The 22,466-nt window shown below is 44.3% G+C and overlaps 3 protein-coding genes and 1 long non-coding RNA gene across 7 annotated transcripts; 2 read left to right on the top strand and 2 right to left on the bottom strand.

Annotated features, from left to right (window-relative positions):
• Positions 1–286: 286 nt before the first annotated feature.
• On the bottom strand, positions 287–13,317 carry ganaba (glucosidase II alpha subunit a). 2 transcript variants are annotated; one of them, XM_028984290.1, is made up of 25 exons: positions 13,265–13,317; positions 12,525–12,626; positions 12,342–12,450; positions 12,070–12,197; positions 11,718–11,897; positions 9,956–10,021; positions 8,911–8,980; positions 8,203–8,293; positions 7,932–8,028; positions 7,662–7,842; positions 7,412–7,565; positions 5,190–5,425; positions 4,986–5,112; positions 4,741–4,820; positions 4,483–4,623; positions 4,222–4,318; positions 3,993–4,094; positions 3,672–3,915; positions 3,525–3,589; positions 3,296–3,372; positions 3,141–3,215; positions 2,926–3,039; positions 1,978–2,090; positions 1,789–1,889; positions 287–1,713 (listed from the first exon to the last, which is right to left on the bottom strand). In XM_028984290.1, the coding sequence occupies exons 1-25, from the start codon at positions 13,282–13,284 to the stop codon at positions 1,604–1,606; spliced, it is 2,880 nt and encodes a 959-aa protein (XP_028840123.1). In that variant the 5' UTR covers positions 13,285–13,317; the 3' UTR covers positions 287–1,603. The 2 variants fall into 2 exon arrangements, with proteins under 2 accessions (XP_028840123.1, XP_028840124.1); XM_028984291.1 differs by lacking the exon at positions 9,956–10,021.
• Positions 13,318–13,733: 416 nt separating this feature from the next.
• Positions 13,734–14,500, top strand: LOC114793190 (uncharacterized). Of its 2 annotated transcripts, XR_003750210.1 has the most exons (3): positions 13,767–13,795; positions 13,915–14,170; positions 14,253–14,500. It is a non-coding gene; the product is annotated as an uncharacterized LOC114793190 (long non-coding RNA). The 2 variants fall into 2 exon arrangements; XR_003750209.1 differs by having other exon boundaries at positions 13,734–14,170.
• A 29-nt stretch (positions 14,501–14,529) lies between these two features.
• Positions 14,530–18,886, bottom strand: zfpl1 (zinc finger protein-like 1). Of its 2 annotated transcripts, none has more exons than XM_028984943.1 (8): positions 18,710–18,886; positions 18,364–18,468; positions 18,167–18,278; positions 17,240–17,433; positions 17,040–17,115; positions 16,274–16,465; positions 15,865–15,988; positions 14,530–15,498 (listed from the first exon to the last, which is right to left on the bottom strand). In XM_028984943.1, the coding sequence occupies exons 2-8, from the start codon at positions 18,463–18,465 to the stop codon at positions 15,312–15,314; spliced, it is 987 nt and encodes a 328-aa protein (XP_028840776.1). In that variant the 5' UTR covers positions 18,466–18,468; positions 18,710–18,886; the 3' UTR covers positions 14,530–15,311. The 2 variants fall into 2 exon arrangements, with proteins under 2 accessions (XP_028840776.1, XP_028840775.1); XM_028984942.1 differs by having other exon boundaries at positions 18,364–18,471; positions 18,710–18,884.
• On the top strand, positions 18,284–22,209 carry cdca5 (cell division cycle associated 5). Its single transcript, XM_028984945.1, has 5 exons — positions 18,284–19,569; positions 19,670–19,746; positions 20,924–20,986; positions 21,088–21,576; positions 21,708–22,209. Exons 1-5 carry the CDS (start codon positions 19,512–19,514, stop codon positions 21,786–21,788), a joined length of 768 nt encoding a protein of 255 aa, XP_028840778.1. The 5' UTR covers positions 18,284–19,511; the 3' UTR covers positions 21,789–22,209.
• The last annotated feature ends 257 nt before the right edge of the window (positions 22,210–22,466 follow it).

The raw sequence follows: 22,466 nt of genomic DNA on the forward strand, positions 1-22,466 counted from the left end.
GAGTAAGATTTCTAGACAGGCCTGTATATGTTCAATTTTTTTTTCATAAACCAGACAACCAGCAAGACTCGGTTACCAAGAATTTGAAGACAGAGCTAAGTGCAATCTCTAATTTGTTACAGTAGACGTGGACCCATTTCTAGTGAAATGCTGCCCCCTGTTTGATGGAGTTTTATTTATTGCGCCTTTAAAACGTAGTTTTTTTTCTGCTTTTGTGGCTTGAGACATAGCCACTATTTAGTGCCTGGTGTAGCAGAGGCTAAAATAAACACTAGGAGACATACAATTTCGAGTGTCGTTTCATTTATTTCATGATGTTTTGGTCATTGAGGGGTAGGACTGACTATTTCATTTTCCTCTCAAGTGCCACTGTTTTTCCAGCAGTAAATTCAACACAGTCTCACAAATTGAAATACAGTTATAACCTGAGGAACAAACTTCACGTATTCATGAAGCACAAATTTAGCAGGAAACGTACTAATTATGATATTCTAGTTTAAGCTCCTCAGACAGAAAAAAACTACATCTTGACCATGATCCCACATTACAGTGCAAAGCTTGGAGGAAACCACGGCAAGAATCAGAAGCGTACAACCCTGTTACTTGTCTGCACTTCTTCAGGGGACCATTAACTAATGATGCATGTGGCAGGGTGGGGACAGAGCGGGTGGAGCCTCCAGGACCTGGGCAGCAGACTTGACAGCGAAAAGCAGGGACAATTCACACAGAGAGCAGTCTAAACATGTAGGACTAGTTCAGAATGGAATGGTGAAAAAAAAATATTTGGACCATGGGAAAAGAAATACTTGGAGCACAGAATCACAATATAAAATATAAAAAAAAAAATACTAAAAAAAAAAAAAAACCTGGCAATAACAGGAAATTATTGTTAACCTGTGAGAGAAGTGAGATCAGTATCAGAACTCCTTCACTTTTTTAAAAAAGGAAACACCTCTATTTAGAGCCTGGAATGTAAATAACTAGGTTTTATTGTTTTTTTTTGTCAGCTAGAATTTCATATCTGGGCAGTCACATTATGAGCATGTGAAGAACGTGTAAATAGCGTACACGCCAAACTCATTATTCGATCGATTGCTCAGTAACTTTAACAGACTTTAAATGCCCTCATACACCAGTGCACATGAATATTTCTCACATTTTGTGTCAAAAACTAATTTATTTCCAGTACAAACTACAAAGACAAACAGACCACATTTCACTGTGTTCCAATCTAAAAACAAGGGGGAAAAAAAAAAAAAAAAAAAGAATTTCGGGGTACCCAGCAGATGATAAAAGGTGGGTTCACGGGGCCAGCGAGGGACGTGGTGTGTCGAGGAGAAAGAATGTTCAGCAGATGCAGGCAACCCCCAAGCCAACACCATAACCGTCCTCTCAAACAAACCAATGGGGTCAGTGGTGGGGTGCGTTTCTCATTTTACCTCTCCCTAAACCCTCGGACTATTCTTTTTTTCATTCTATATGCTCAACCTTTCTAGTGAAAGAGTGTGTGTTGGTGTGTGTGTGTGTGTAAATCTGCCTTCATACAGTAAGTGCTTGATGTCTGTGAAGTAGCTGCATGAAAGCGCGTGGACGTTATCTGGCACTACCGCAGCAGCACCGTCCAGTCGGCCCCCGCGTTCACCCCCGGCTTCCGCAGGGACAGGACCTCCAGGGCGGAGTCATACTCAAATTCAACGCGAGTCTCGGAACCCCCTGAGAAAAAAAGAAGTCCGGGTGAGTACGATGGGACGTTCTCATTCTCTTCGGGAGGATGTGAACAAGACCAACCTGCAGTCTTCAGGGTGACGCTAGCGGGTTTCCTGGCCCCCAAGAAGATGATCTTCTCAACCCAGGAAGCAGTGGTGAACTGTGAGTCCAGGGCAAGGTTACTGGAGTAAGAAGACCAAAAAAAAATATTTTTTTACTATGCCACCAATCACAACAACGAGCAGGTTTTGGAACATGGGCGGGATTAACCTTGAAGACAACACGCCATCATTAAAGGTCAGTCGCCGGTGGATGAACGCCTTGTTTTTCTCATAACTGAAGGTATGGCCATCGTCGATGTAAAGCTCCCCTTCTGCAGTTCCCTGTGGCAAAGGACAAACTCACAGTCAGCAGCAGCAGATCATGTAAAGCTTGACCACTTTTAATAGAATCTTTTCATCAGAAGAACGGCCAAGCTTACCAGCGTTGTAAATCTAGAGATTTAACTTCCTTCACCCACCGGTCAACCAGTAACAATGAACACCACAGTAACACCAGTCAGGTAGAAAGTGCAAGAGTGCTTAAAAAGTGGTGTCTACTAGTGTTTTCGATGAAACATCTTCATCAAAGAGACAAGATGAAACACTAAATAGATGATGCAATATGCAAAAATTAGACTAAATGTGTTTTACAAAATATACTAAAACGTCTTTGTTTTAATTTCATAATTTCTTCTTGTTTAATCGAGTTATATTGTTGTTATTATTATTTCTCCAATCCAGTCGCACAGATTGTCACTTCCTCAATCACCATTCGCAGCATTAATTAGATGGGGTGGGTGAGCAGACGGGCGGGAGAAAAAGGTGAAGCGATCTTACAATGCAGCAGAAAAGAAAACGTAGTCGAAAAACACAGAGAAATGCGGCCACTGGAATGGATGTAGAGTATTCGTGAGTCTATAAAGTAACAATATAAACCTGTTTTAATTGTAAAATGTTTTTTTTGTCTATTCCACCAGGTATGTGTATATTGACTGGTTTAAATTGCATAACTAAAAGAAGAGACTAAAATAGTCATGGATAATTCTAACTAAAAAAAAACAAATTCTCAGACTTAGTGGACAGAACCTTGACTATAATAAATGAGTCTGGACGTGTAATAAAAACTAAAATGACTGCGGGATGCAAAAACTGGACTAAAGCCTCTGGACTGGACTACCTCTGGGCTCAGTGCCACGTAGAGTGTGTATGGGTCGTTCTCCATGCAAGCCGATGATCGCCGGACACGGTCCTTCCTGGTGATGATGGACCCGCCCCTTTGGAAGGCAGGAATCTGTGGAAGGTACAGGAATGAGCCCATTCCGGGGGGAGAAAAAAAAAAAAAAAAAAACGTATCGGGGATCAGCTGACTGTCTGGTTTGTGGCCCATCTTACCGAGCTCATGGTAACAGGGATGTACAGGCTTTGGCCACCTGCGTGTTTCTTGAAGGTGTGAACGTCGTACCAGACCTGTAGGAGCGAAGCAGAAGACTGACTTCAGAACGAAAAAAAAATGAAAGATGAACGCGCAGCAGGACTATCACACCCACCTCTCTCTTCCCGGGCAGGTAGGCTGTGAGCGACTTCAAGCCTTCTTCTGTGACTGGGTGAACAAGTAAATCTCTTCCTGTGAAAGAAAGACATTTGAATGACTTTTTAAATTTTATTTTGCATTATATATATATATATATTCATTTTATTATATATAATCATGGTTGGTGAATTAGAGGCTGTGTGCAAATATGAACGAATAAATGTATGCAGGGCGTGACATCATACCAAGCAGATATTCATCCTCAATATCGAAGGTGACTGAATCTTCTGGGTACTCCACCCATAGAGCTCTGAAAGAAGAGTTTTTTTTTTTTGTTTTTTTTTTAAATATGGACCACCCCAAAAACAAGCAGGCAACCGAGGCTCCCCCACCTCATGACAGGCTGGCCGGTGCGGTGAGCGTTATAGAACTGCTGGTACCAGAACGGCAGCAAGGCGTAGCGCTGGCGTACTGCTTCTCGGATCAGCGCAGTGTTCTCGGGTCCGAAGAGCCAGGGCTCGCGGCGGGGAGTGTCCAGATGCGCGTGGGCCCGGAAAAATGGCTGATACGCACCCGCCTGGTACCAGCGCACCAGGAGCTCCGTGCTGGGAGCCTTGAAGAAGCCGCCCACATCAGCTGTAATGAAACAGGTCTTCAGTGCCCCGATTAGGCCGGTCACATCAGTCAGACAGAGTGACGGTGCGAGCTCTAACCTCCACAGAACGAGATGCCAACCAATCCAAGGCTCAAGCACATGGGAAGGGAGATCTTCAGGTGGCCCCACTCAGCGGCATTGTCTCCTGTCCACACCGCACCTGGACACAGCAGGAGACTCAATGGGCGGCGGCCAACATCGTGATCACCTCGACATTTCTAGCCTCAAAGTATGTGTCTTTATGTGTATATTAATAATTAAAAGGGAGGAGGAGATTATCTCCTCACCATAACGCTGAGATCCTGCAAAAAACGCTCTGGTCAGAACAAACGGGCGCTCCACTCCCCCTGAACGCTGGATTAGACCCTCGGCTGTAGCCCTATGCTGCAAGAGTGCAAAGATTCAGGAGGTTTTGACAACGATAAAAACAGGTCCACATCAGCGTTCTTGAACCTTCCATCAAGGAGAAGGTTATTCCCCAGGAAAATATCCTTTGGTACAATATTAATACATTCATTTGGTTTATCCAGGCCCCCACCATGCCTCACCACATAAAGTCCATAGATGTTGTGGACCTCCCGGTGCTCCCAAGAGCCATGAAGGGCATCCTTGTGCATGGTGACCTCCGGCCCGTTGAAGACCGATGGCTCGTTCATGTCATTCCAGGTATACATGTTTTCCATGGAGCCCTGACCAGCGGAGAATATGGAGGAGTTAATTACATCATGCTATTTACAGGTTTATTAACTGTTGCATGTACTAACTTCTGATATACAAAGCATGTCAACACCAATAAAATTAAATACCTCATACTGATCATAAGCAAACATGCTGGCCCACCACGCCCTCATCTCAGCGTTGGTGAAGTCTGGGTACCCAGCATTCCCTGCACATTAAAAGGAAGATGAGGACTGTGGCACTGTGTCTCCTGCAGGATTGTCTGTGGTTCATTTGGCAATTTAAATATTTAACGTCCAACGTTAAATCCACATTAAAACGTCAGGCTACTCTGTAAAAGAAAAAAAATCCCGTTTGAAGGTCAAGTCTTCACCTGGCCAGCACCAGCCTTCGTAGTCGCCGCCATCTTTGTTCTTCACGTAGAAGTTCCTCGAGCGGATTTCGTTGTGGACCTTGAAGTTACTGTCCACTTTAATGTGGGGGTCCACGATAGCTACCAACTGCCAGTGACAAGGAAAAAAATTGGAAACACGTCGCAATGGTTCAATCCTGTTGAGATACACACACAAATACTGACATTGCGTCTCTTATCCTTCAGGCCCTGCAGCATGTCTTTGGGCTGGGAGAACTTGTTGGGGTCCCAGGTGAAGTAGCGCTTCCCGTCTGTGTGCTCGATGTCCAGCCAGATGAAATCGCATGGGATGTCATGGTCATCGAGGCCCTGGTCCACGCCTCGGACGTCCTCCTGGTCATTGTAGTTCCAGCGGCACTGGTGGTAGCCCAGGGCAGAAAGAGGGGGGAAGGCCTGGGTGCCTGCAGAGAAGAGGTGCATGAAAAGACATGCGTCTGTAACGGGTGAAAGAAATTGTTGTCCTTTGTGGTATTTCACGTTAAATCCTTCCTTTTTATTTGGTGTATATTGCGGTTATTACTCATTGCGATCTGTTGTGACTTATTTTGAAAATGTGTCTGATGATGATGCAATACGGACTGTGTGATGGGGGTAAGAGGGCGCACGTCATTAACTTATTTCTTTAGTAGATTAAATGTGTTTAAGCGATCATTGTTGTCCATAATTATGTGTAATTATGTTCGAAATCTCGTTTTATAAGTTGTTGCACAGCGGGTAGTGTATATACATTGGGGGTGTGCACAAGGGAAAAAATTAGGGCTGCACGATTTGGGGAAAGAGACATATTGCAATTATTTAGATCAATATTGCGATAGCGATATGATAAAGGGCACTTGCTTGTATATCAATGAAAAGTCACATACAAATTACTTATAACAACTTGAAATGCCCAGTGCTATCAAAATACAATATTCTACTAAATTAAATAAATCACAAAAAGTTTTTATTTTAAAAAACATTACGACAAACCCTGGTAAGGCTAAACAACTGTTTTGATTATATTTGGCCATTATAAAATCCCGTATTATTACGTTTAACCAAAACGTTGTTTGGAGGCTGACATGAACATAGGGATGCATAGCTTTGCTAGCTTAGCTAAGGTGAAGATTTGTAAACGGAGGTGAATTTCTTTAGGAAACCTTCAAAGTTTGAAAAAAGTTAACTAAACAGCTAAGAACAGTCTAAATAGTTAATGCCTACGTATAGCCAAAACGTTGTTTGGAGGCTGACTTGAACACAGGAATGCATAGCTTCGCTAGCTTAGCCTAGCTTAGCTAAGGTTAAGACGTATAAAACGGGATTTTATAATGGCCAAATATATTCAAAACAATTGTCCAGCCTTACCTATGAAATATAATCCCCCGGGATCTGGTTTGGACTGTACAGCCCCAAGCAGCACAAGAGTGAGGCATTTTTATGCACTTCTCTCCATAGACATGTATATGCTTCACTGCACAGCACAGCCTATCGCAATATGGCGGCGACGTTGACGTACGTGTACCCATATGTCTATGCGAGTCACGAATCTGAGGTCTCCATTGAACCGAATCGAAAGTCATGTGACCAAACAAGCCACATTTAAATCGCAGCTTTTTGCATTCATGTAATCGCACAGACTGATATCGCAATTACGATTGTGATTAGATTAATCGGGCTGCACTAGAAAAAATGAACAGATTCTCCTTTCTCTCTGTAGGGAACGGGTGAGAGAAGGAGGAATCCATTAAATGCTCTGGATGTTCTGGGTTTTTTTTTTCTGTACAACAAAAGCTCACTGGCTTTGGTGTCACGAGTCCTTCACTGAAATACACAATGCAGAGTGCGGTCTAACTGACGATTACACATCTGCACAATTGGGTTTTTTTTTTTTTTTACCTCAATAGAAGTGTATCTAGAGAACAGGTTAGACGATGACCGTTACATTTATTAAAGTCAAAGTGAAGTGATTGTCACTTGTGATACAAAGCAGCAAAGCATACGGTGCACACAGTGAAATGTGACCCATCACCCTGAGTGAGCAGTGGGCAGCCATGACAGGCGCCCGGGGAGCAGTGTGTGGGGACGGTGCTGACTACGGGGCCACTTCCTTAACCGCTAGGCCACCACTGCCCCTGGTGTTTCTGCCCGGTTACTAATACTAAAGTCATAGTTGAGACTCAAATTAACCTTATTTGTACAATAAACTGAACATCAGCATTTAACACAACGCTACAAATTCCCCGGTAATGTGCTGGTACGTATGTAACGCAATAATAAAAAGAACCACAAATTGTATTGATGGCATTGTTCCATGGCTATGGCTGACTGACATCCGCCAATCTCCTAAAATAAATTCATGCCCTTTTAACAACAGAATGCATAGTACAGGAGGCGGAGGTGGTTATTACCGGTGAGGGAGGCGTACTGAGAGAACACGTCGGAGGGTTTGGGTCCTAGCATGATGAAAACATCGATGATGCCAGCCTCTGAGATCCAGCGAACGTCCGTCTGCGGAGTCTCACTGGATCCCTGAACAAAGTCAAGCATCTTACCAAACACCGTCTGAGAACACACACAGAGACAGTGGGGAAAAACGCTGTGAGATTGTTTTTGTTAATTCCAGAAGCCACTTATGGTGTTACGGTTTTGGTCCTTCACCTTCCCTGCAGTGTTGGAACTGATGTCCACCCAGGTCTCCGCGGCATTGAGCCAGAAGACCCCCATCGTTCTCTCTGTGTTGTGTGACAGGAGCACGGGCACGGCCCCGTACAGAGCCATGGGGTTGTGCAGCTCGTACTGGAACACGTCTAAATTATACAGCCGGTACGGGTCTCCTCCACTGAGGACACAATGGGAGCAGCAGAAAATGAATTTGATGAAAGTACAACTCCGGCCCATTTTATAACACGCAGACCAACAAAGACCCACTCTGTGGTTTTCAGCTTCAGCGTGTCGGCGTGCTCCGGGATGCCGTATACATGCTCCACCCCAGGAAAAGAGAAGTCCAGACTGATGGAGGTCGGGCCTGCGGGTGTCAGGAAAGCAAACGGTGATATACGGAGACGCTGATATTTCTTCTGCCTGCGGAACGTGGTGTTCTTCACAAACTTGAGTTTACAGCTCAACAGAAACTCAAATCGCACATAATAGTTTATGCATAGTTCTAAACAACTCTCCCGTCACCTAGTCTCAGACTTACCATTGGGTTTGGTGTCAGTGTGAGTTTTAAACGTCTCCTCCCATGTGCCAGGCAGCTCCTCCTCTTCTTTCAACTGATCCCCTTCCGCTGCCTAGGACACACCAGAGATCTAAGACATCCTGCCTTTTGCTACCCCGGCATTTCAATTTACAGCATTTACCAGACACCAGAGCGACTCACAACCAGAAGTTACAGGGACACTCAGGGTTAAAAGGTCCCCAATCAGGAAAAGGTCAGTTTGTGAGACAATTTAACATTAATACGAGTTCCCCTAGCCTGTCTATGGTCCTGCAGTGGCTTGAAATGGTGATAGGTGTAAAGAGCGCTTTGGTCGTTCTATTTTGCCGTTCAGAGAGCGGCAGATCAGACGGTCTGATCTGGAATTTGTCCCCTTATGTCGTCATAAGGGAAAAGGTTACCTCCCTCTCTCCCTCGGCTTGCCTCTCACCTCCTCATTACCATTTAAAGCTACAGACACCGAAACGGCGTGTCCTGAGAACATCTCATTGTGTGACTGGCTCAAAATGGAATTTCAGAAAGTGACTCCAGATACAGTATTAGGGGACCGATATAAAAGCAAAAAAATCTAGTTCATGCCAGGGGACCTTTAAATGTCTTGCTCAGGGGTATAGTGGTAGTAAGTGTGGTTTGAACGTGTGACTTTGTGGGTCTTCTGGTTAGTATTTGAGTGTGTTACAGTGAGCCCACCTGCTCTCCGCCAGCCTGCTGCTCCGTCTTTTCAGCCCCTTCGCCATCCTCTGCATCGTCCTGACTTTTACTGAGCAGAAAAACACACACATACACAAGTTAAAGCTCACAGAGCGAGCACTTCAGAGAACGGCAAGGGTCCTTCCCATGAAAGTGCGTTAAACATGTTCAATCCAGTCAGATGACCAACCCCCATCATTCATCAACTTAGTCCAAACTCATCAATCTAAAGCAAAATTTACTGCATATTCTGTGGAATCATCACAATTAGACATTTTACTACATTATCATAGAAAATCAGAACTATCTATTCATTTCTACGTTGATGGGGTTAAACTGATTATGTGTAAGTAAGCAGACAGAAAATGCTATACATTTAAAAATAAATGAACAATGAATGTTGCACTGTGCGTCAGAATGCAGTTGGTTCAAACAAAGCTTTGACATTTGCAGCTTGACATTTACTGATCTGCAGGTCTCCACGCTTCTGTTTACAGCCAAACTATTCAATATCTATTCAATGCACAAATACAGCAAAAAGGCCTCAATGTGTTGTGCTGCACAGTGATTGTGATGATGATGATGATGATGATGATGGTACATGCATGTTCTGTATGTCTGTAAGTGCTTTAGATCAGCAAATATGATAGCAGAACGCAAAAAAGGGGGGGAAACAATCTATATGGTGTGCATAATGAGAAAAGGCTGGTGCCAGATCAGAGGTCACATGACCAAAGCATTTGCTTGAACACGACCGCCAGGGTGTTATTCAGTGTAGCTTCCATGTTGAATCCCTATAATAATTAAATTATTATTCCAATGTTGTTAATGGGATTCGATGAGTGTGTATGGTAGGTCCACTGAATCGTTTCCTAAAACTACATTCTGACGTGAAACACACACTCTCCATGCAAACACACACACAAGTCTGGCTGTATAAAAAGCAGACGCATGCATTTTTTTTTTCTTCCTTTTTAAAAAATCATATACAGCCAAACGTCTAACTCAGAGATCACACTGATGTTCCGGGCCGTGCAGAGTTTACCTAGAGAACACGCTCCTGATCCTATCCCACATGCTACCGACTGTGCTACTTATTTTATGAGCGATACTGGAGGACACAGCAGCCAGAGAAAGAGTGGGAAAGAAAAGTAAAGGGGAGGAGAGGGGGGGAGGAATAAAAAGAAAAAAACAGGAGAAAAACAGAGATACGATGAGAACTTCCTTCACAATAAAATTACTTGGCTCTTCTGTTTTTTTTTGCATAGAAACACAACACAATAAAATACTTCACAAAAGTCCTGGCAGAAACCATGACACTTTATCCAAATATTGACTTTCCAAGCCGTCCTCGGCAGAAGGAGAGCATGCAGTATGATGAACCTGTCCGACAGGGCTGCACGATTAATCACGTCAAGTTTCTGTTAATATGTGAAATAAAGGGCACACTTGAGCAAATACATTTACAGCATTTATCAGACGCCCTTATCCAGAGCGACTTAGTCAGTCAGGAGACACAATGGTAGTAAGTGGGATTTGAACCTCGGTCTTCTGGTTCATAGACCAGTGTGTTACCCACTAGGCTACTACCACATATAGTTCTTACTTCAAAAGGTAATCCATTCGTTTAAAACATTTTTAATCTGACAAGTTTGTCCCGCCATCTCACGATAACCTAAATTAATAATTTAGATTTATAATCATGCAGCCCTACAGACAGAGAGGTCAGTCTACAATGAGATGTCATATGCAGAGTAAAAAATAAAATAACAAAACAGTACAGCACAGAACAAGCTGGTGATTTCTACTGAGACTGGAAGCCACCATGCACAAGAAAAGAGAAGGAGGGGGTTACAGCAAAACAAGAGGCGGACGTGACACCCACACCAAGAGTAAAGCAAAGAGCACGGAGATCTGCGAAACAAACACATTACAGCCGGGAAATGTGATAAATGAGTGTGTTTGTGTGTGTAGTTTTAATGTTGCACACCAGACAGGTATTACACAATGTCGTGCATGCATAGCAGCACCCCAGATTTATTTATGCTTAAGTCCTTGCAGAAAGCCCATCATCCACTACCTTCAGTGAAATTAGTCCAGGTCTATACACGATAGTCACTGAGATTCATTTAAAATATTTAACACCTTTTAAAAATGTTAATGCAGCTGCATTTTGTTATTCTGGACAGTCACACACACGCGTTACATCAACATGGGCGTGTCTGTCGGGCAAGGAGCACAGGAGCAGATGCCAGTCATGCTTTTCTCTTGCAACAACAGCCCCTTAAGCCGCAATGATCCTGACTGATTGGCCAATGCGATCACGAAATTAGCATGAACGAATGTGATAGGCTGATGCTTGCTCTGCGTGTACACATGGAGACAGCCGATTGAACGCAACTGCCTGGTTTAAAACTGCTGCATTGTGGGCAAAGTCCCAGTCTCAGCTACAGAAACTCATGGTATCACTGTGAGAAGATTCATATTGATGAGACGGCAGTCAAAGAGATTTAAAAAAAAAAAAAAAAAAAAAAAAAAAAAAAGAATGAACAATGAGCATTTTAAAAATAGAACAAGATACAAAAATGATGAAGTTGAGATGGAGTGCATTAGAGGGACATTTGAGGCCTTTTTTGAGTATTTTAAATATTTTTTATTGCCGCACAATTTTGAAACAATTAAAGTGTTGCTGTGTATTATAGCGTAATTTCTCATTTTGATCTATTCAGGACGTTGCCTGTGCTGTACTGTTGTGTGACCTTCTCAGTCGTGAAATGCATGGACAAGCAAGCGTCCAGCAGACTCACGTGTCCTTGCGCAGCCGGAGGTGCTCAAACACCAGCAGTCCCCTGGAGTTGAGGGACAGCAGGACCTTGGGCCCCTCCACGATGTCCAGGCGGAAAGGACGGGCGCTGACAATGAGGCGCTGCTCGTCGGCCCCCAGGGACAGAACCACGCCGTTCTCATCCTGGGCCACCACCGACAGGCTGCGGGTTCAGTCAGGGAAAAATCCTTAATGAACGCGCTGATCGGCGGCCCCCGCGATGAGGAACCGCTACCTGTTCAGGAATCTGCCCGCTCGTCACCACAATATTATTTACTCGGCACGATTCCACACTCATTTACTATAATGCAGCGAGTGTTGATTAATAAACTCACGGTTCGGTCGGGGGGTCCTGGATGAGGACGTCCGGCACTTCATAACGAGGCTTGAGCGGCTTCAGCTCATTGATCTTCACCCGGGTCATATTCCCCTGAAGCCTGTACAACTCCAGCAGCAGCCTCACCTGCAACGACCACAAGTTCACATTTCTGGCTTGGAGGGTCAGTGGCTTTCTCCTGCCCAATCATTATTAGTCCATTCCTGTACTAGACACTGTTGGGGAAAAAGAAAATACTCGTGCATTGCTTGAGTTCGGAACCGCACCGACCTTGTTGTTGTCGTTGATCAGCTGCAGCGTGAGGCGGGAGTTGGTGAGCTCCATGGTCTCCAGCAGGGCTCGGTAGGGGGACTGTCCTGCCTTGATGTCCCTCTGGCGCCTGTGAACGCAGCGAGATGATCGTACATGCGACGGGACGCGGGAACCATGCCGTTACATCTGAAGGATGCTTACTTGCAGAACGAGCTCTGGTCGCACGTCTTGAAGTTGCTGCGATCCACAGCCTGGGCAACACCGAGGAAGAAAGGCAGCAGGACGAAGAGGCACCGCTCCATCCTGGAGGGCAGAGGGGACAGGCACCAACTTCTCAGAAGAAGAAGATTCAGCCCGGGTGCACACACCCAAATTCAGGAGACCACGGCTACCTCGTGATCGCTGACAAACATGGTCCACGACCATGAAGAAAAATGTGCGGCAAACATCCGTTACGATCGCGGACGTGAAGGGATAAAGGCTCCACTTCCGGCCAAAACGACACTCGGAAATACTAAGAGATGAGAATTCTGCCGATGAATCCGGCCAATTCAGGCACGTCAGACCTGCGAGCTGCGCTCTTTACCTACGACCTCAGCATTTATGCCACCGACCGTGAATTCGCTGCATAAGACCTTTGTTGTCGGCGTTAAACCAGCGTTACGGGCAAGACGTAAGCAACAATTATGCACATATTAATGTGCATAATTCACAGCGAGTCGCCGCGTTATTAATAGTAATTAGCAGCACTTTGAAAGCGGGCCGCTTCTGCTTGATGACCTGGGAATCGTCACATTCATCCTCCGCGATTAGACTCAGGCATTCTCATCGGAGATTGAAATCAAAAGAGCAAAGAACGTCGCCGATTTGACAAGACGAGTAGCTGAAAACAGGGAAGAAGCCTTCCATTAATCCCATTAGCCCGCTAACGGATGCATTACCTGCACATAGACGCCGCCATTTTCGCAGCTCCGCTGACCTTTGCCCCCACGCACCACGCTTTTGTTGTTCAGCCCAGGGCTCTAGAGCTGTAGTAACTAGAGCGCGGCGTGGGTCCTTAACCACGAGGTCCGCTTTTAAGCGTTTATTTATTTTAGCAAGCATGAAATGAAATTTCATTTTATATTTCCACATGCTCATTCATATACACCATATACAATTGAGCATAGAAATACACATGAACAAAGACATGTTCACGAAAACTGTCGTCTGATTATGTGATACATCACATTACATTTGTATTGCATATTAGTTATTTGAATCGAAGGGGTTATACTATAAAATGTATACGTTTCACACGCTATTCTAGGCCGATCAGATTACTCTGGTATATCTGGATAGTACACAGCTATATTTTATGACATCACTAAGACCCGGACGCGCCATGGGGCTTTCGCTGATTGGCTGAAGGCTTTTTTCCCCGCCCACCTTCCTGAGCAATGTCCGACGCAGACTGAGCGGAGTGTGCCGTGGTATGTTTCTACGTTCTGTAAATCTCAGCAGATGTATTTATTATAAGTGCAACAAGAAGATGACTATGGTGTAGATGCTGTTTTTTTTATTATAATTTTTGCTGGCGTGTGACTTCCAGTGTGGACGGTCCCACGTGGTCAGAGGCAGGCGACATTTTGTCTTTCCTCGGTCGGTACCATCCGCTTTCTCTGTGGCCGAGAATCTGAAGTGATGTTGCATTGCGCGCTCGAGTCGTGCATACAACCCTCCTCATATTGGCACGCGTGGTGTGCTCTGTGATCACGCGTGTAATCTACGGAGGCACAGCAGGCCGCCACTGACTGACGCGAGTTCGGGAAGATCTGAGTCCTCCCGAGCTGCTGTTCGTCATTTTGGTACATGTTGCCATGTTGGGGTGAGATCTGTCATTTCTTCCCCTTTCGCCACTAACATACGTTTTACTTTTAATCTCTGCAGGCGACCTGTGCGAGTAAACGGATCTCAGAGAGGCCTGAAAAGAGAAACCATCAGTCATCGGATCCTTTAGCACCATTTGTTCTTTTTTTTTGTCTGTAGTGGCAGCCTGCAGTCATTATTAGTTTTAAATAGACTATACACTGTTTCTGTGAAAGTTATTTTTCTGTTTCTCTTCTGCAGCTGAAACAAGTACATTTCACTAAAGCTCTTTTGTAAAGCTGGAATAAAACTGTAAAGGTGTCACGTGATTTGCTTGAAATACTTTTTATCTTCAGTGTTTTATAAAGAACATAATTTAATAAACTTGTAGAGCTTGTTAGTGGAGCGGCTGTACAGAGATACTGTCCATCCAAACGTACAGTTTACTACAGTAACAGAGTGTTATATTAACCAGTAGTTTAAAACAGCAACAAAAGACTAGATGACGTATGAGGGGGGGAAAAGGTAAGCAGAGGAGTGCATATGAAATAAAATCACAACTGATAGAAAAAAAATTGAGCTGCAGTACAACAATGCTTTTAAAACAATCATATATATATACAGGCTTCTGGTCACAAACATAAAAATTTAAACAGTTCTGGCAGCAAAAAAATCCCAGTATTTTTCAGATGAAAGGGTACACAGGATATTTTACTCAATGTTGATGTACGTTGAATTAATGTACATCAATCTGATTGTGATGCTCTCTCATTAAAGCTTGTTGTGTGTTTTTTTTTTTTTTATTTGTTCAAATACATTCTCACTTTTTTTTTTTTTTTAATAGGCAAACCCCCAATTAATTCCTGTACTGTGACTCCACAAAGAAGTAGTTCTTTAAGCTGGGGATCAGGAAAACACCGAAAATGTAAAATAGCTCAACGCACACAGTACCGAGAGTCTGTATGCACTACAACACTTTGTACACAGGTCTTTATAGCCACAAAGCCTCTCGCCGATTTCTAACTCAAGATGGCGGACCACGCTGCAGGTGCCCTCCGCAGTCCTCACGGTTAGGAACGGGCAGATACAACTTCGGTTCGGTCACACTGGGCTCCCTTCAGGCCGGAGCAGAGGACTCGGTCACATGGGGCCCACGCGAATGTTCGGGTTCAGCATAGGGTCCAGGTTGGGGTCCGAGTCGGCTGAAGCTCGGCCCAGTTTGGCCATGATGATGATTAGTGTGAAGAAGCCGATGACGCCCACCAACAGCAGCATGAGGATCCGCTGCTTCAGTGTCAGAGACTTTCTCTTTGAACTGGAGCGATTCCTATGAAAAAAAGAGGACATAAGTTACTACATATCTACTATACTCTTAAAACATCTGCAGAAACAGACAGTTACAAAAACGTGAAATATTTATAATAAAAACAGTGAAAAACTTATGATTTACTGTATTTTAAACTTAACTGTTGATAGTAAAAAGAAGACTATCAGCATAAATTTAAGATGGAGGGAAAACTTTACTTTAGGTTTACATGTATTTATCTGTACTTAATAACATGTAAGTATTTCGGGATTAAAAGGTTCTTAAGGCTGTAAATTCATCAAACTGTTTACAATTCAAACAAGCTCTGATGAAATATATAATTGTGCCGGTTTATTAAAGAACAAGGTCATTTCTCCAAACGCTTACTTCAAGATCTGTGCAAACCAGCTGAGAGCTGGTCGCCGCCGGTATTTATCATCGTCGAAGTCGATCTGTGTGACCGAGGAATGTCCGGAATCCCGCGTGTCGTAGATTTTTCTTGGAGATGAAGCTAAAACGCAGACGTGAAACAATCCTATTAATAAACAGTCAGTTTGAATTGCTGTGAATTGTAATTGGATTCTCATATAACATAAGCCTGGGAAATCTATCCACCTCATCCCATACTGGAAAAACATGTAGGTTAACCAGAAGGTCATGCTTGTCGCTGGGACTTTCCCCAGTGAGGTGTGCTCATTGACTGAGGACCATGGCGTCACTTCGACTGCTCTCCCATTCTCCAGGCCAAGTGAGCAAAAACTTGAAAACTTAGCAGACAGCACAGCAGAGGCTCTACCTGTATTGATGCTAATGGTGTCGTTGGTGTTTGCTGCCATCATGTTGACAACGGAGTGGTCCTGCACCCCAACACCGCCATTGTTTTGACTCGGTTCCTGCGCTGGTGGCGACACGGATGCCGGGTTGGAGCTGTAGGTGTGGGCTGGATATGCCTTTTCAGAGAAACATACACTGTGCTCCACTGCAGGCGCTGGCCATGGGAGAAATCAAATTTAAAGTAGAGTCAAGAGGTCATGGACAAGATTAAATAAAATGTTAAATAATATAAATAACAGAGCAGTGTAGTTTGTAGGGGTGTTAAATATTGATACAGCAATATATGGCGATATTTTACGGAGTGATATTGTACAGATGCAGGGATATCAAATATCTATGTGCTGTCGAGAGTGTTCTTTAGTCAGGTCTGCAGAGAATCAGTGTGTGACTACAACCTCCACTCCTGTAGGTGGCGCTGTACTTTGTACACCTGGACAAACTACTGTGAAATCGGAAAAACATGACAGACCGATTCCAGCGTCTTGTATTTCAGCTACGTTATTCCATTTTCAGTGAACTGTGGAATATTGCAACATGCACAGCATCACAATACATCTTTATATAATCGTATCATGACCCTTAATCGTATCAAAAGATCCTTGCAAATACAAATCCCCAATAGTTTGTATATTTTATGTTGAATAGCCATGTTGTCTAAGCTTAAATTTCCAGAATTTAGAAACCTAAAGTTTTTAAAACAGGTGTTTTATATATATATACTTTCTCACTTTCAAATGTGGTCCAGTCACTGTAGTCTGTGACATCGTGAGGGCTGTCCTCCTTTATCCCTGGCGCCTCTTCAATCTTGAGGTGCAAATCATCAAACCGCACAAATTAGGAAGTTCCATGAACAATGTGTCTCAATAGTACGGCATGATTAGAAACTCGTCTAAACAATAATGAAGACTTTGTGGGTACTTGGACGCACCAGTGGGAGTCCCAGGCCTGCTCTGGCCCAGTTCACGCTGGACAGCTGCTGTCTCAACACATCAGCCACTGGACTGGCCAGGTTGGAGGACGGGAAAACGGGTCCCTGACACGACGGACACTGGTAACCTGCTGGGGCCGTGTACAGCGGCAGCCGAGTGGCCAGGTCATTTAAACATGACCAGTGAAATAAATCTGGAACGAGTGAGACAGGTTTGCAAAAGATCGTTACAATGATGGTACGTTGTGGTTAAAATCCCACAGAGGGTGCAGTTTCACAGCTGATAGATGGAAGGAATATCTTGTTAGATTGCAAAATTTCAACTCCAATGACCTTCACCTTCTGTTCTGACAGTTGAACCCTTACTAAGTTTGTGGTAGCGGTGGCCTTGCGGTTAAGGAAGTGGCCCCGTAATCAGAAGGTTGCCGGTTTGAATGCCGAGCCACCAAGATGCCACTGAGCAAAGCACTGTCCCCACACACTGCTCCCAGGGTGCCTGTCATGGATACCCACTGCTCATTAAGGGTGATTGTTAAAAGCAGAGGACACATCTTGTTGTGTCACCATGCGCTGCTATGCAGTGTTTCACAATGACAAACACTTCACTACAAGTTAAAGTATTATATTGTATTAGATTATGGGAATAAACTGGAACATTTTAAACATTTTTATTTTCATCCTGATCCTGACCAGGGTGGTAGTAGCCTAGTGTTCAAATCCCACTTACTACCATTGTGTCCCTGAGCAAACACTTAACCCTGAGTGTCTCCAGGGGGGGACTGTCCCTGTAACTACTGACTAAGTCGCGCTCGATAAGGGCATCTCGTAAATTCCGTAAATGTAATCAGACACAAGCTCATCAAGCAGACAATTTAGTGTTAATTGTGTTTGTATTTTTTATAAGATGAAGTACAACAACCATCTCACCATAGCAAACCAATCTGACAGTATCCTGGGAGTTCAGCGGGTTGCTGCACAGGGAGCAGTTCGGGTTGTAGTCGCTGTCCTGAAGCCACTGCAGGTACGACTGTACAATACACTGGGACAAGAAAGGAAACAAGAAAACGCAATTAAGAAAAGCCACAAACGCACAAAAACAACAAGACAGCTCCGACGCGACTCACCTTGTTGTGGTTGGAGACCAGGCAGTGCTCGCAGACGTTAACCCGGTGCTCGAAGCAGAACAGGTTCGTCACCTTCCGTTTGGGACACTTGCACAGACCCATGGCCTGCTTTTTAAACCAGAAACACCGGACACTCGGTCACACGGGCGGAGAGCCGAGGCGCTTCCCCCAACACATCTGCGCTCACGCCGCGGCGATAAATCAAGTTTACACGCATCTTTACCCGGAAACGCCCGTCCCACGAATTTCGGAGAAAGTAAGTTGGCTGCGCAGCGAACGTCAGCGCGATGGCTGGCTGGGCAGGACATGTTCAGACGAGCGGCGGACGCGGTTTTACGGCGCTTACCTGCGATGCCCAGCGTCCTCGCCCGCAACGATTTTTTTTTCAGTCCCGCTCCGGTGTTTCGCCAGCTGTCGAAAAGTAGCTGGTTAGTATTTTCATGACAACATACTTCTGCCACGTCTCTTCCGCAATAGGCGCACATAAATGACGTCACAGCCTTCGCCGTTCCGGCTCTGCGCGCTGTTCTGAGGTCGGTTTCTTTTCTACAGGTTGGGAAAATCGGCTTGTACTGACTGTGTAAATGAATGTCGATTTTTATTTATTTATTTATGTGGCTTGAGAACCTATATCGTGATACAGTAACACTTTTTTTACAATAGAAAAATCCTTTTAAAATTTTGATTATATTTATTTTGAATGTATACGTTTAGGAATGACCTCTAGGTCTGAAAAATAAACACACCACTGGGTCTCTTGGCTAAAATGTATCTAACGGTAATATTGGCATGTTACCTCACGTCACTGATTAAAACACGCAATGCAGAGAGACGCATTTGCGTGGTAGCTAATGTTAATCAATTCCCACTTACATATATAAACGGCGCGTTTACGTTTTAAATATCGACATTATCTGCGCGTCGCTTGGGCGCCTACACCAATTTTGTGCTACTGCGCATGCGCGTTACTTCCGGCATGCAGCTCTCGGTTTCCGGTGCCGACACGCTGGCGGGCGATTTGAAATAATGCGGCCGCGTATTCCGCTGCCACAGAAAGAAAGATAAGTCCATGCGAATACCGAGTTGATCGCATCAAACAACCTTGCGTTTCATCGTTCGATTGCGTGCGCGGATCTTGAGTATTCAAGATGAGCCTCGGGACGCCAGGATCGACGTCTCGTACAAGGAAGAGCAGCGAATACAGAAGTGAGTTCTCGCCCGATCTCTTGTCCTGTTCAGCCCTCTTACGCATTTTGCCCCCGGTCCCGGTTTTACATGTCCATCTTTATAATTCGTGTGCCCGCAGGGTCCGATTCCAGCCCTTCCTGCCGCCGTTCGCCTCGACTCTCCGCATCACAGAAGACGCCACCCCCTCCTGCTGCGGTGAGAGAGCTGGACTTTCTGACTTTTCCAAGTTCAGATACATAAAATCCGAACCTCGGACGCTTCTCATCCCGGATAATGGCTTGTCCCGAGCTAGAAGCTTTTACTCTGGTCCTCGGGCTTAATCGGAACTAATCTTGCTGCGATGGTGCACAGTAATCACGAGGAGGTTTACTGCAGTTGAGAGTTAACTTCTCATACCTCTATTTTTCCGACCAACAGCACACTATATTCATATACTAATGACTAGGGGAGGGGTGTTAGAAAATATCCCCACGGCAATATATCGGGACATTGTATCGATAGGGGGACATCAAACGTCGATATTTTTATGTACAAAACATCTTTGTTAAACATCTTTGGTGAGATCAGCAGAGATAAGAACGATCACAGAATCTTGTATTTCAGCTCTGTTTTTACATTTTCGTTGAACAATATTGAGATATTTACAGCATCTCAATATATTGTGAAATACTTTGTGTATATTGTGACCTTTGTGTGGTGAGCTTGCCAATACCCCTACTAATGACATGGTTAAAGAAATCATCTTGAAAACTGATTATCAGCATGTATATACAGTACAGGTCCAAAGACTGGACACACCTTCTCATTCAATGTGTTTTCTTTATTTTCATGACCATTTACGTTGGTAGATTATCACTGAAGGCATCAAAACTATGAATGAACACGTGGAGTTATGTACTTAACAAAAAGTGGAGACCTGGCCTCCACAGTCACCGGACCTGAACCCAGTCCAGATGGTTTGGGGTGAGCTACAAGTGCTGAACACCTCTGGGAACTCCTTCAAGACTGTTGGAGAAGCATTTCAGGTGACGACCTCTTGAAGCTCATCGAGAGAATGCCAAGAGTGTGTAAAGCAGTAATCAGAGCAAAGAAACTAGAATATAAAACATGTTTTCTGCTATTTCACCTTTTTCACAGCTCCACATGTGGTCATTCATAGTTTTGATGCCTTCAGTGAGAATCTGTAAATGGTCATGAAAATAAAGAAAACACATTGAATGAGAAGGTGTGTCCAAACGTTTGGCCTGTAATGTACTTCAGCATCAGAAATACAAACAGTCTGAAGTTCTTGTGAACTTTTACTCCCCCCCCCCCTGCATTGGTCCTTGTGGAATGATGAAACCCTTTACTTTTTTTCTGCTTCTCTTTTCAGACACCACAGGTTGTTGTGAAACGCGCAATCACAGTCAGGAAAATTGTCCCAAAGAAAGCACAAGTAAGTTTAAACTAAACCTGTTGATTTGATCTAGGTTATTCTGGTAAAAAGAGGTACAAGCAAATTTATTATATATGACTCTGGAATTTTTTTTTTTTAAGTCTCAATCAGAGGCCAACAAAGAAAATGTTGACAGGTTGTCTGAAGTGACGGCGAAGAAGCCCAAAGTGTCCACACCAACCCCTGCAGCATTTTCTGCTCCCCCACCCGCACATCTGTCACCTATCCTGCCCCCGAAAACCGCATCAGTGACCGCATCCACACAGGACTCCGGGGACGATGCGTGGTCTCAGAAAGTGCGCCGCTCTTACAGCCGCCTAAGCGCGGGAGATCACTCCTTCACGGTTCCCACTGACCAGACCTCGTCCTCCCCGTCGACGTCTCGGCGTGAGACTTTGTTCGGGTTTGAGAGAATGCGGACCCCAGAGGTGAAGCAGAAATCTGTGTCAAGGGTGGCCAACCAGACTTTGGGCTCCTTTGTCGGTGAGACAGAAGACAGCGTCTGTCCATTGTCGGAACCTGACCCGAACATTCCCGGTGTGGCAGTACTAAAGAAGAATCCCAGAAAGAAGAAGGTTCAGCCAATAAAAGTAAGTCCAAGGAAATGCTGAACACTTCATTATTCATTGATTCGTGATTTAGCATAACACGCATGTGTTTACTTTGTCTCGCAATGGCTTCTTGTCCCCCCCCCCCCCCCCCCCCCCCCCCCCCCCCCCAGATTTCTGAGCTGGATCTCCTCGCTGCAAAGATGAATGCAGAATTTGAAGAGGCAGAGGGCTTTGAGTTGGTGGTGGAGTAATTTTATTTCCCCGTCATCGAGCCATTTGACTGATTTGAGATCAGCTGTGATGCTAACAAGACCATCTCCGGTGTCCACCCTGCTTGGAACACCGCACAAGACGTTTCCTGAAGACCCTGAGCTATATCTCTTATAGCCTAAAACCGACATCTTGATGAAAAACAAATAACTTTTTTTTTTCTGCTGTAAATTTTGTATTCAGTGTGCTTAGTTTGTTTCACTGTTCTTTCTTCTATTGTTGACCGTTAAAAGTGTAGTTCTGTGTAAGTTCATAGAGTAGCGAAGTTCTATATCGATAAAGCACTGTTGTAGTTGTTGAGCCTGAAGTTAAGTCAAGATTCCGTGTCAATGCAATATTGCACAAAGATTCTGTACAAGTGATCATTGTGCTTGCAAAATAAAAGATTGGTGATTAAATGAAGTTCTTTCTCATTCAGTCCTTCTCTCATAGTGTAAACTGATCAATAAATGACTTTTAATTAATGATGCTTATTGCTGGTAAAAGAAATTAATCTAGTTTTTTTTTTTCCGACCCTGTTCAGTAAAAAGGGGACTTCTGAGTTTCTACTGTGCCGCGTTTCCCAGTTATGCAACTGCAGCTGCGTATTGTCACATCACATTACATATTCTGATTTGGGCTGTGCAGTCACAACCTTCCTGTGTCTTTGCTGGAGGGCG

Source organism: Denticeps clupeoides, chromosome 6, assembly GCF_900700375.1.
Source record: "Denticeps clupeoides chromosome 6, fDenClu1.1, whole genome shotgun sequence".
In the NCBI taxonomy this organism is placed as follows: domain Eukaryota; kingdom Metazoa; phylum Chordata; class Actinopteri; order Clupeiformes; family Denticipitidae; genus Denticeps; species Denticeps clupeoides.

Excerpts from the sequence above, each read along its gene's own strand:
- zfpl1 (XM_028984943.1), bottom strand. The coding sequence starts at position 18,465 with ATGGGTCTGTGCAAGTGTCCCAAACGGAAGGTGACGAACCTGTTCTGC. Across the intron at positions 17,116-17,239 it reads CAGGCCTGGGACTCCCACTG|ATTGAAGAGGCGCCAGGGAT; the intron begins GTGCGTCCAAGT and ends TTGCACCTCAAG. Across the intron at positions 15,499-15,864 it reads TGGTTTGCACAGATCTTGAA|GAATCGCTCCAGTTCAAAGA; the intron begins GTAAGCGTTTGG and ends TTTTTTTCATAG.
- ganaba (XM_028984290.1), bottom strand. The coding sequence starts at position 13,284 with ATGGCGGCGTCTATGTGCAG. Across the intron at positions 8,294-8,910 it reads AGCAGGCTGGCGGAGAGCAG|GCAGCGGAAGGGGATCAGTT; the intron begins GTGGGCTCACTG and ends GGTGTGTCCTAG. Across the intron at positions 3,373-3,524 it reads TGAGGATGAATATCTGCTTG|GAAGAGATTTACTTGTTCAC; the intron begins GTATGATGTCAC and ends TTTCTTTCACAG.
- cdca5 (XM_028984945.1), top strand. The coding sequence starts at position 19,512 with ATGAGCCTCGGGACGCCAGGATCGACGTCTCGTACAAGGAAGAGCAGC. Across the intron at positions 19,570-19,669 it reads GAAGAGCAGCGAATACAGAA|GGTCCGATTCCAGCCCTTCC; the intron begins GTGAGTTCTCGC and ends GTGTGCCCGCAG. Across the intron at positions 19,747-20,923 it reads CGCCACCCCCTCCTGCTGCG|ACACCACAGGTTGTTGTGAA; the intron begins GTGAGAGAGCTG and ends TTCTCTTTTCAG.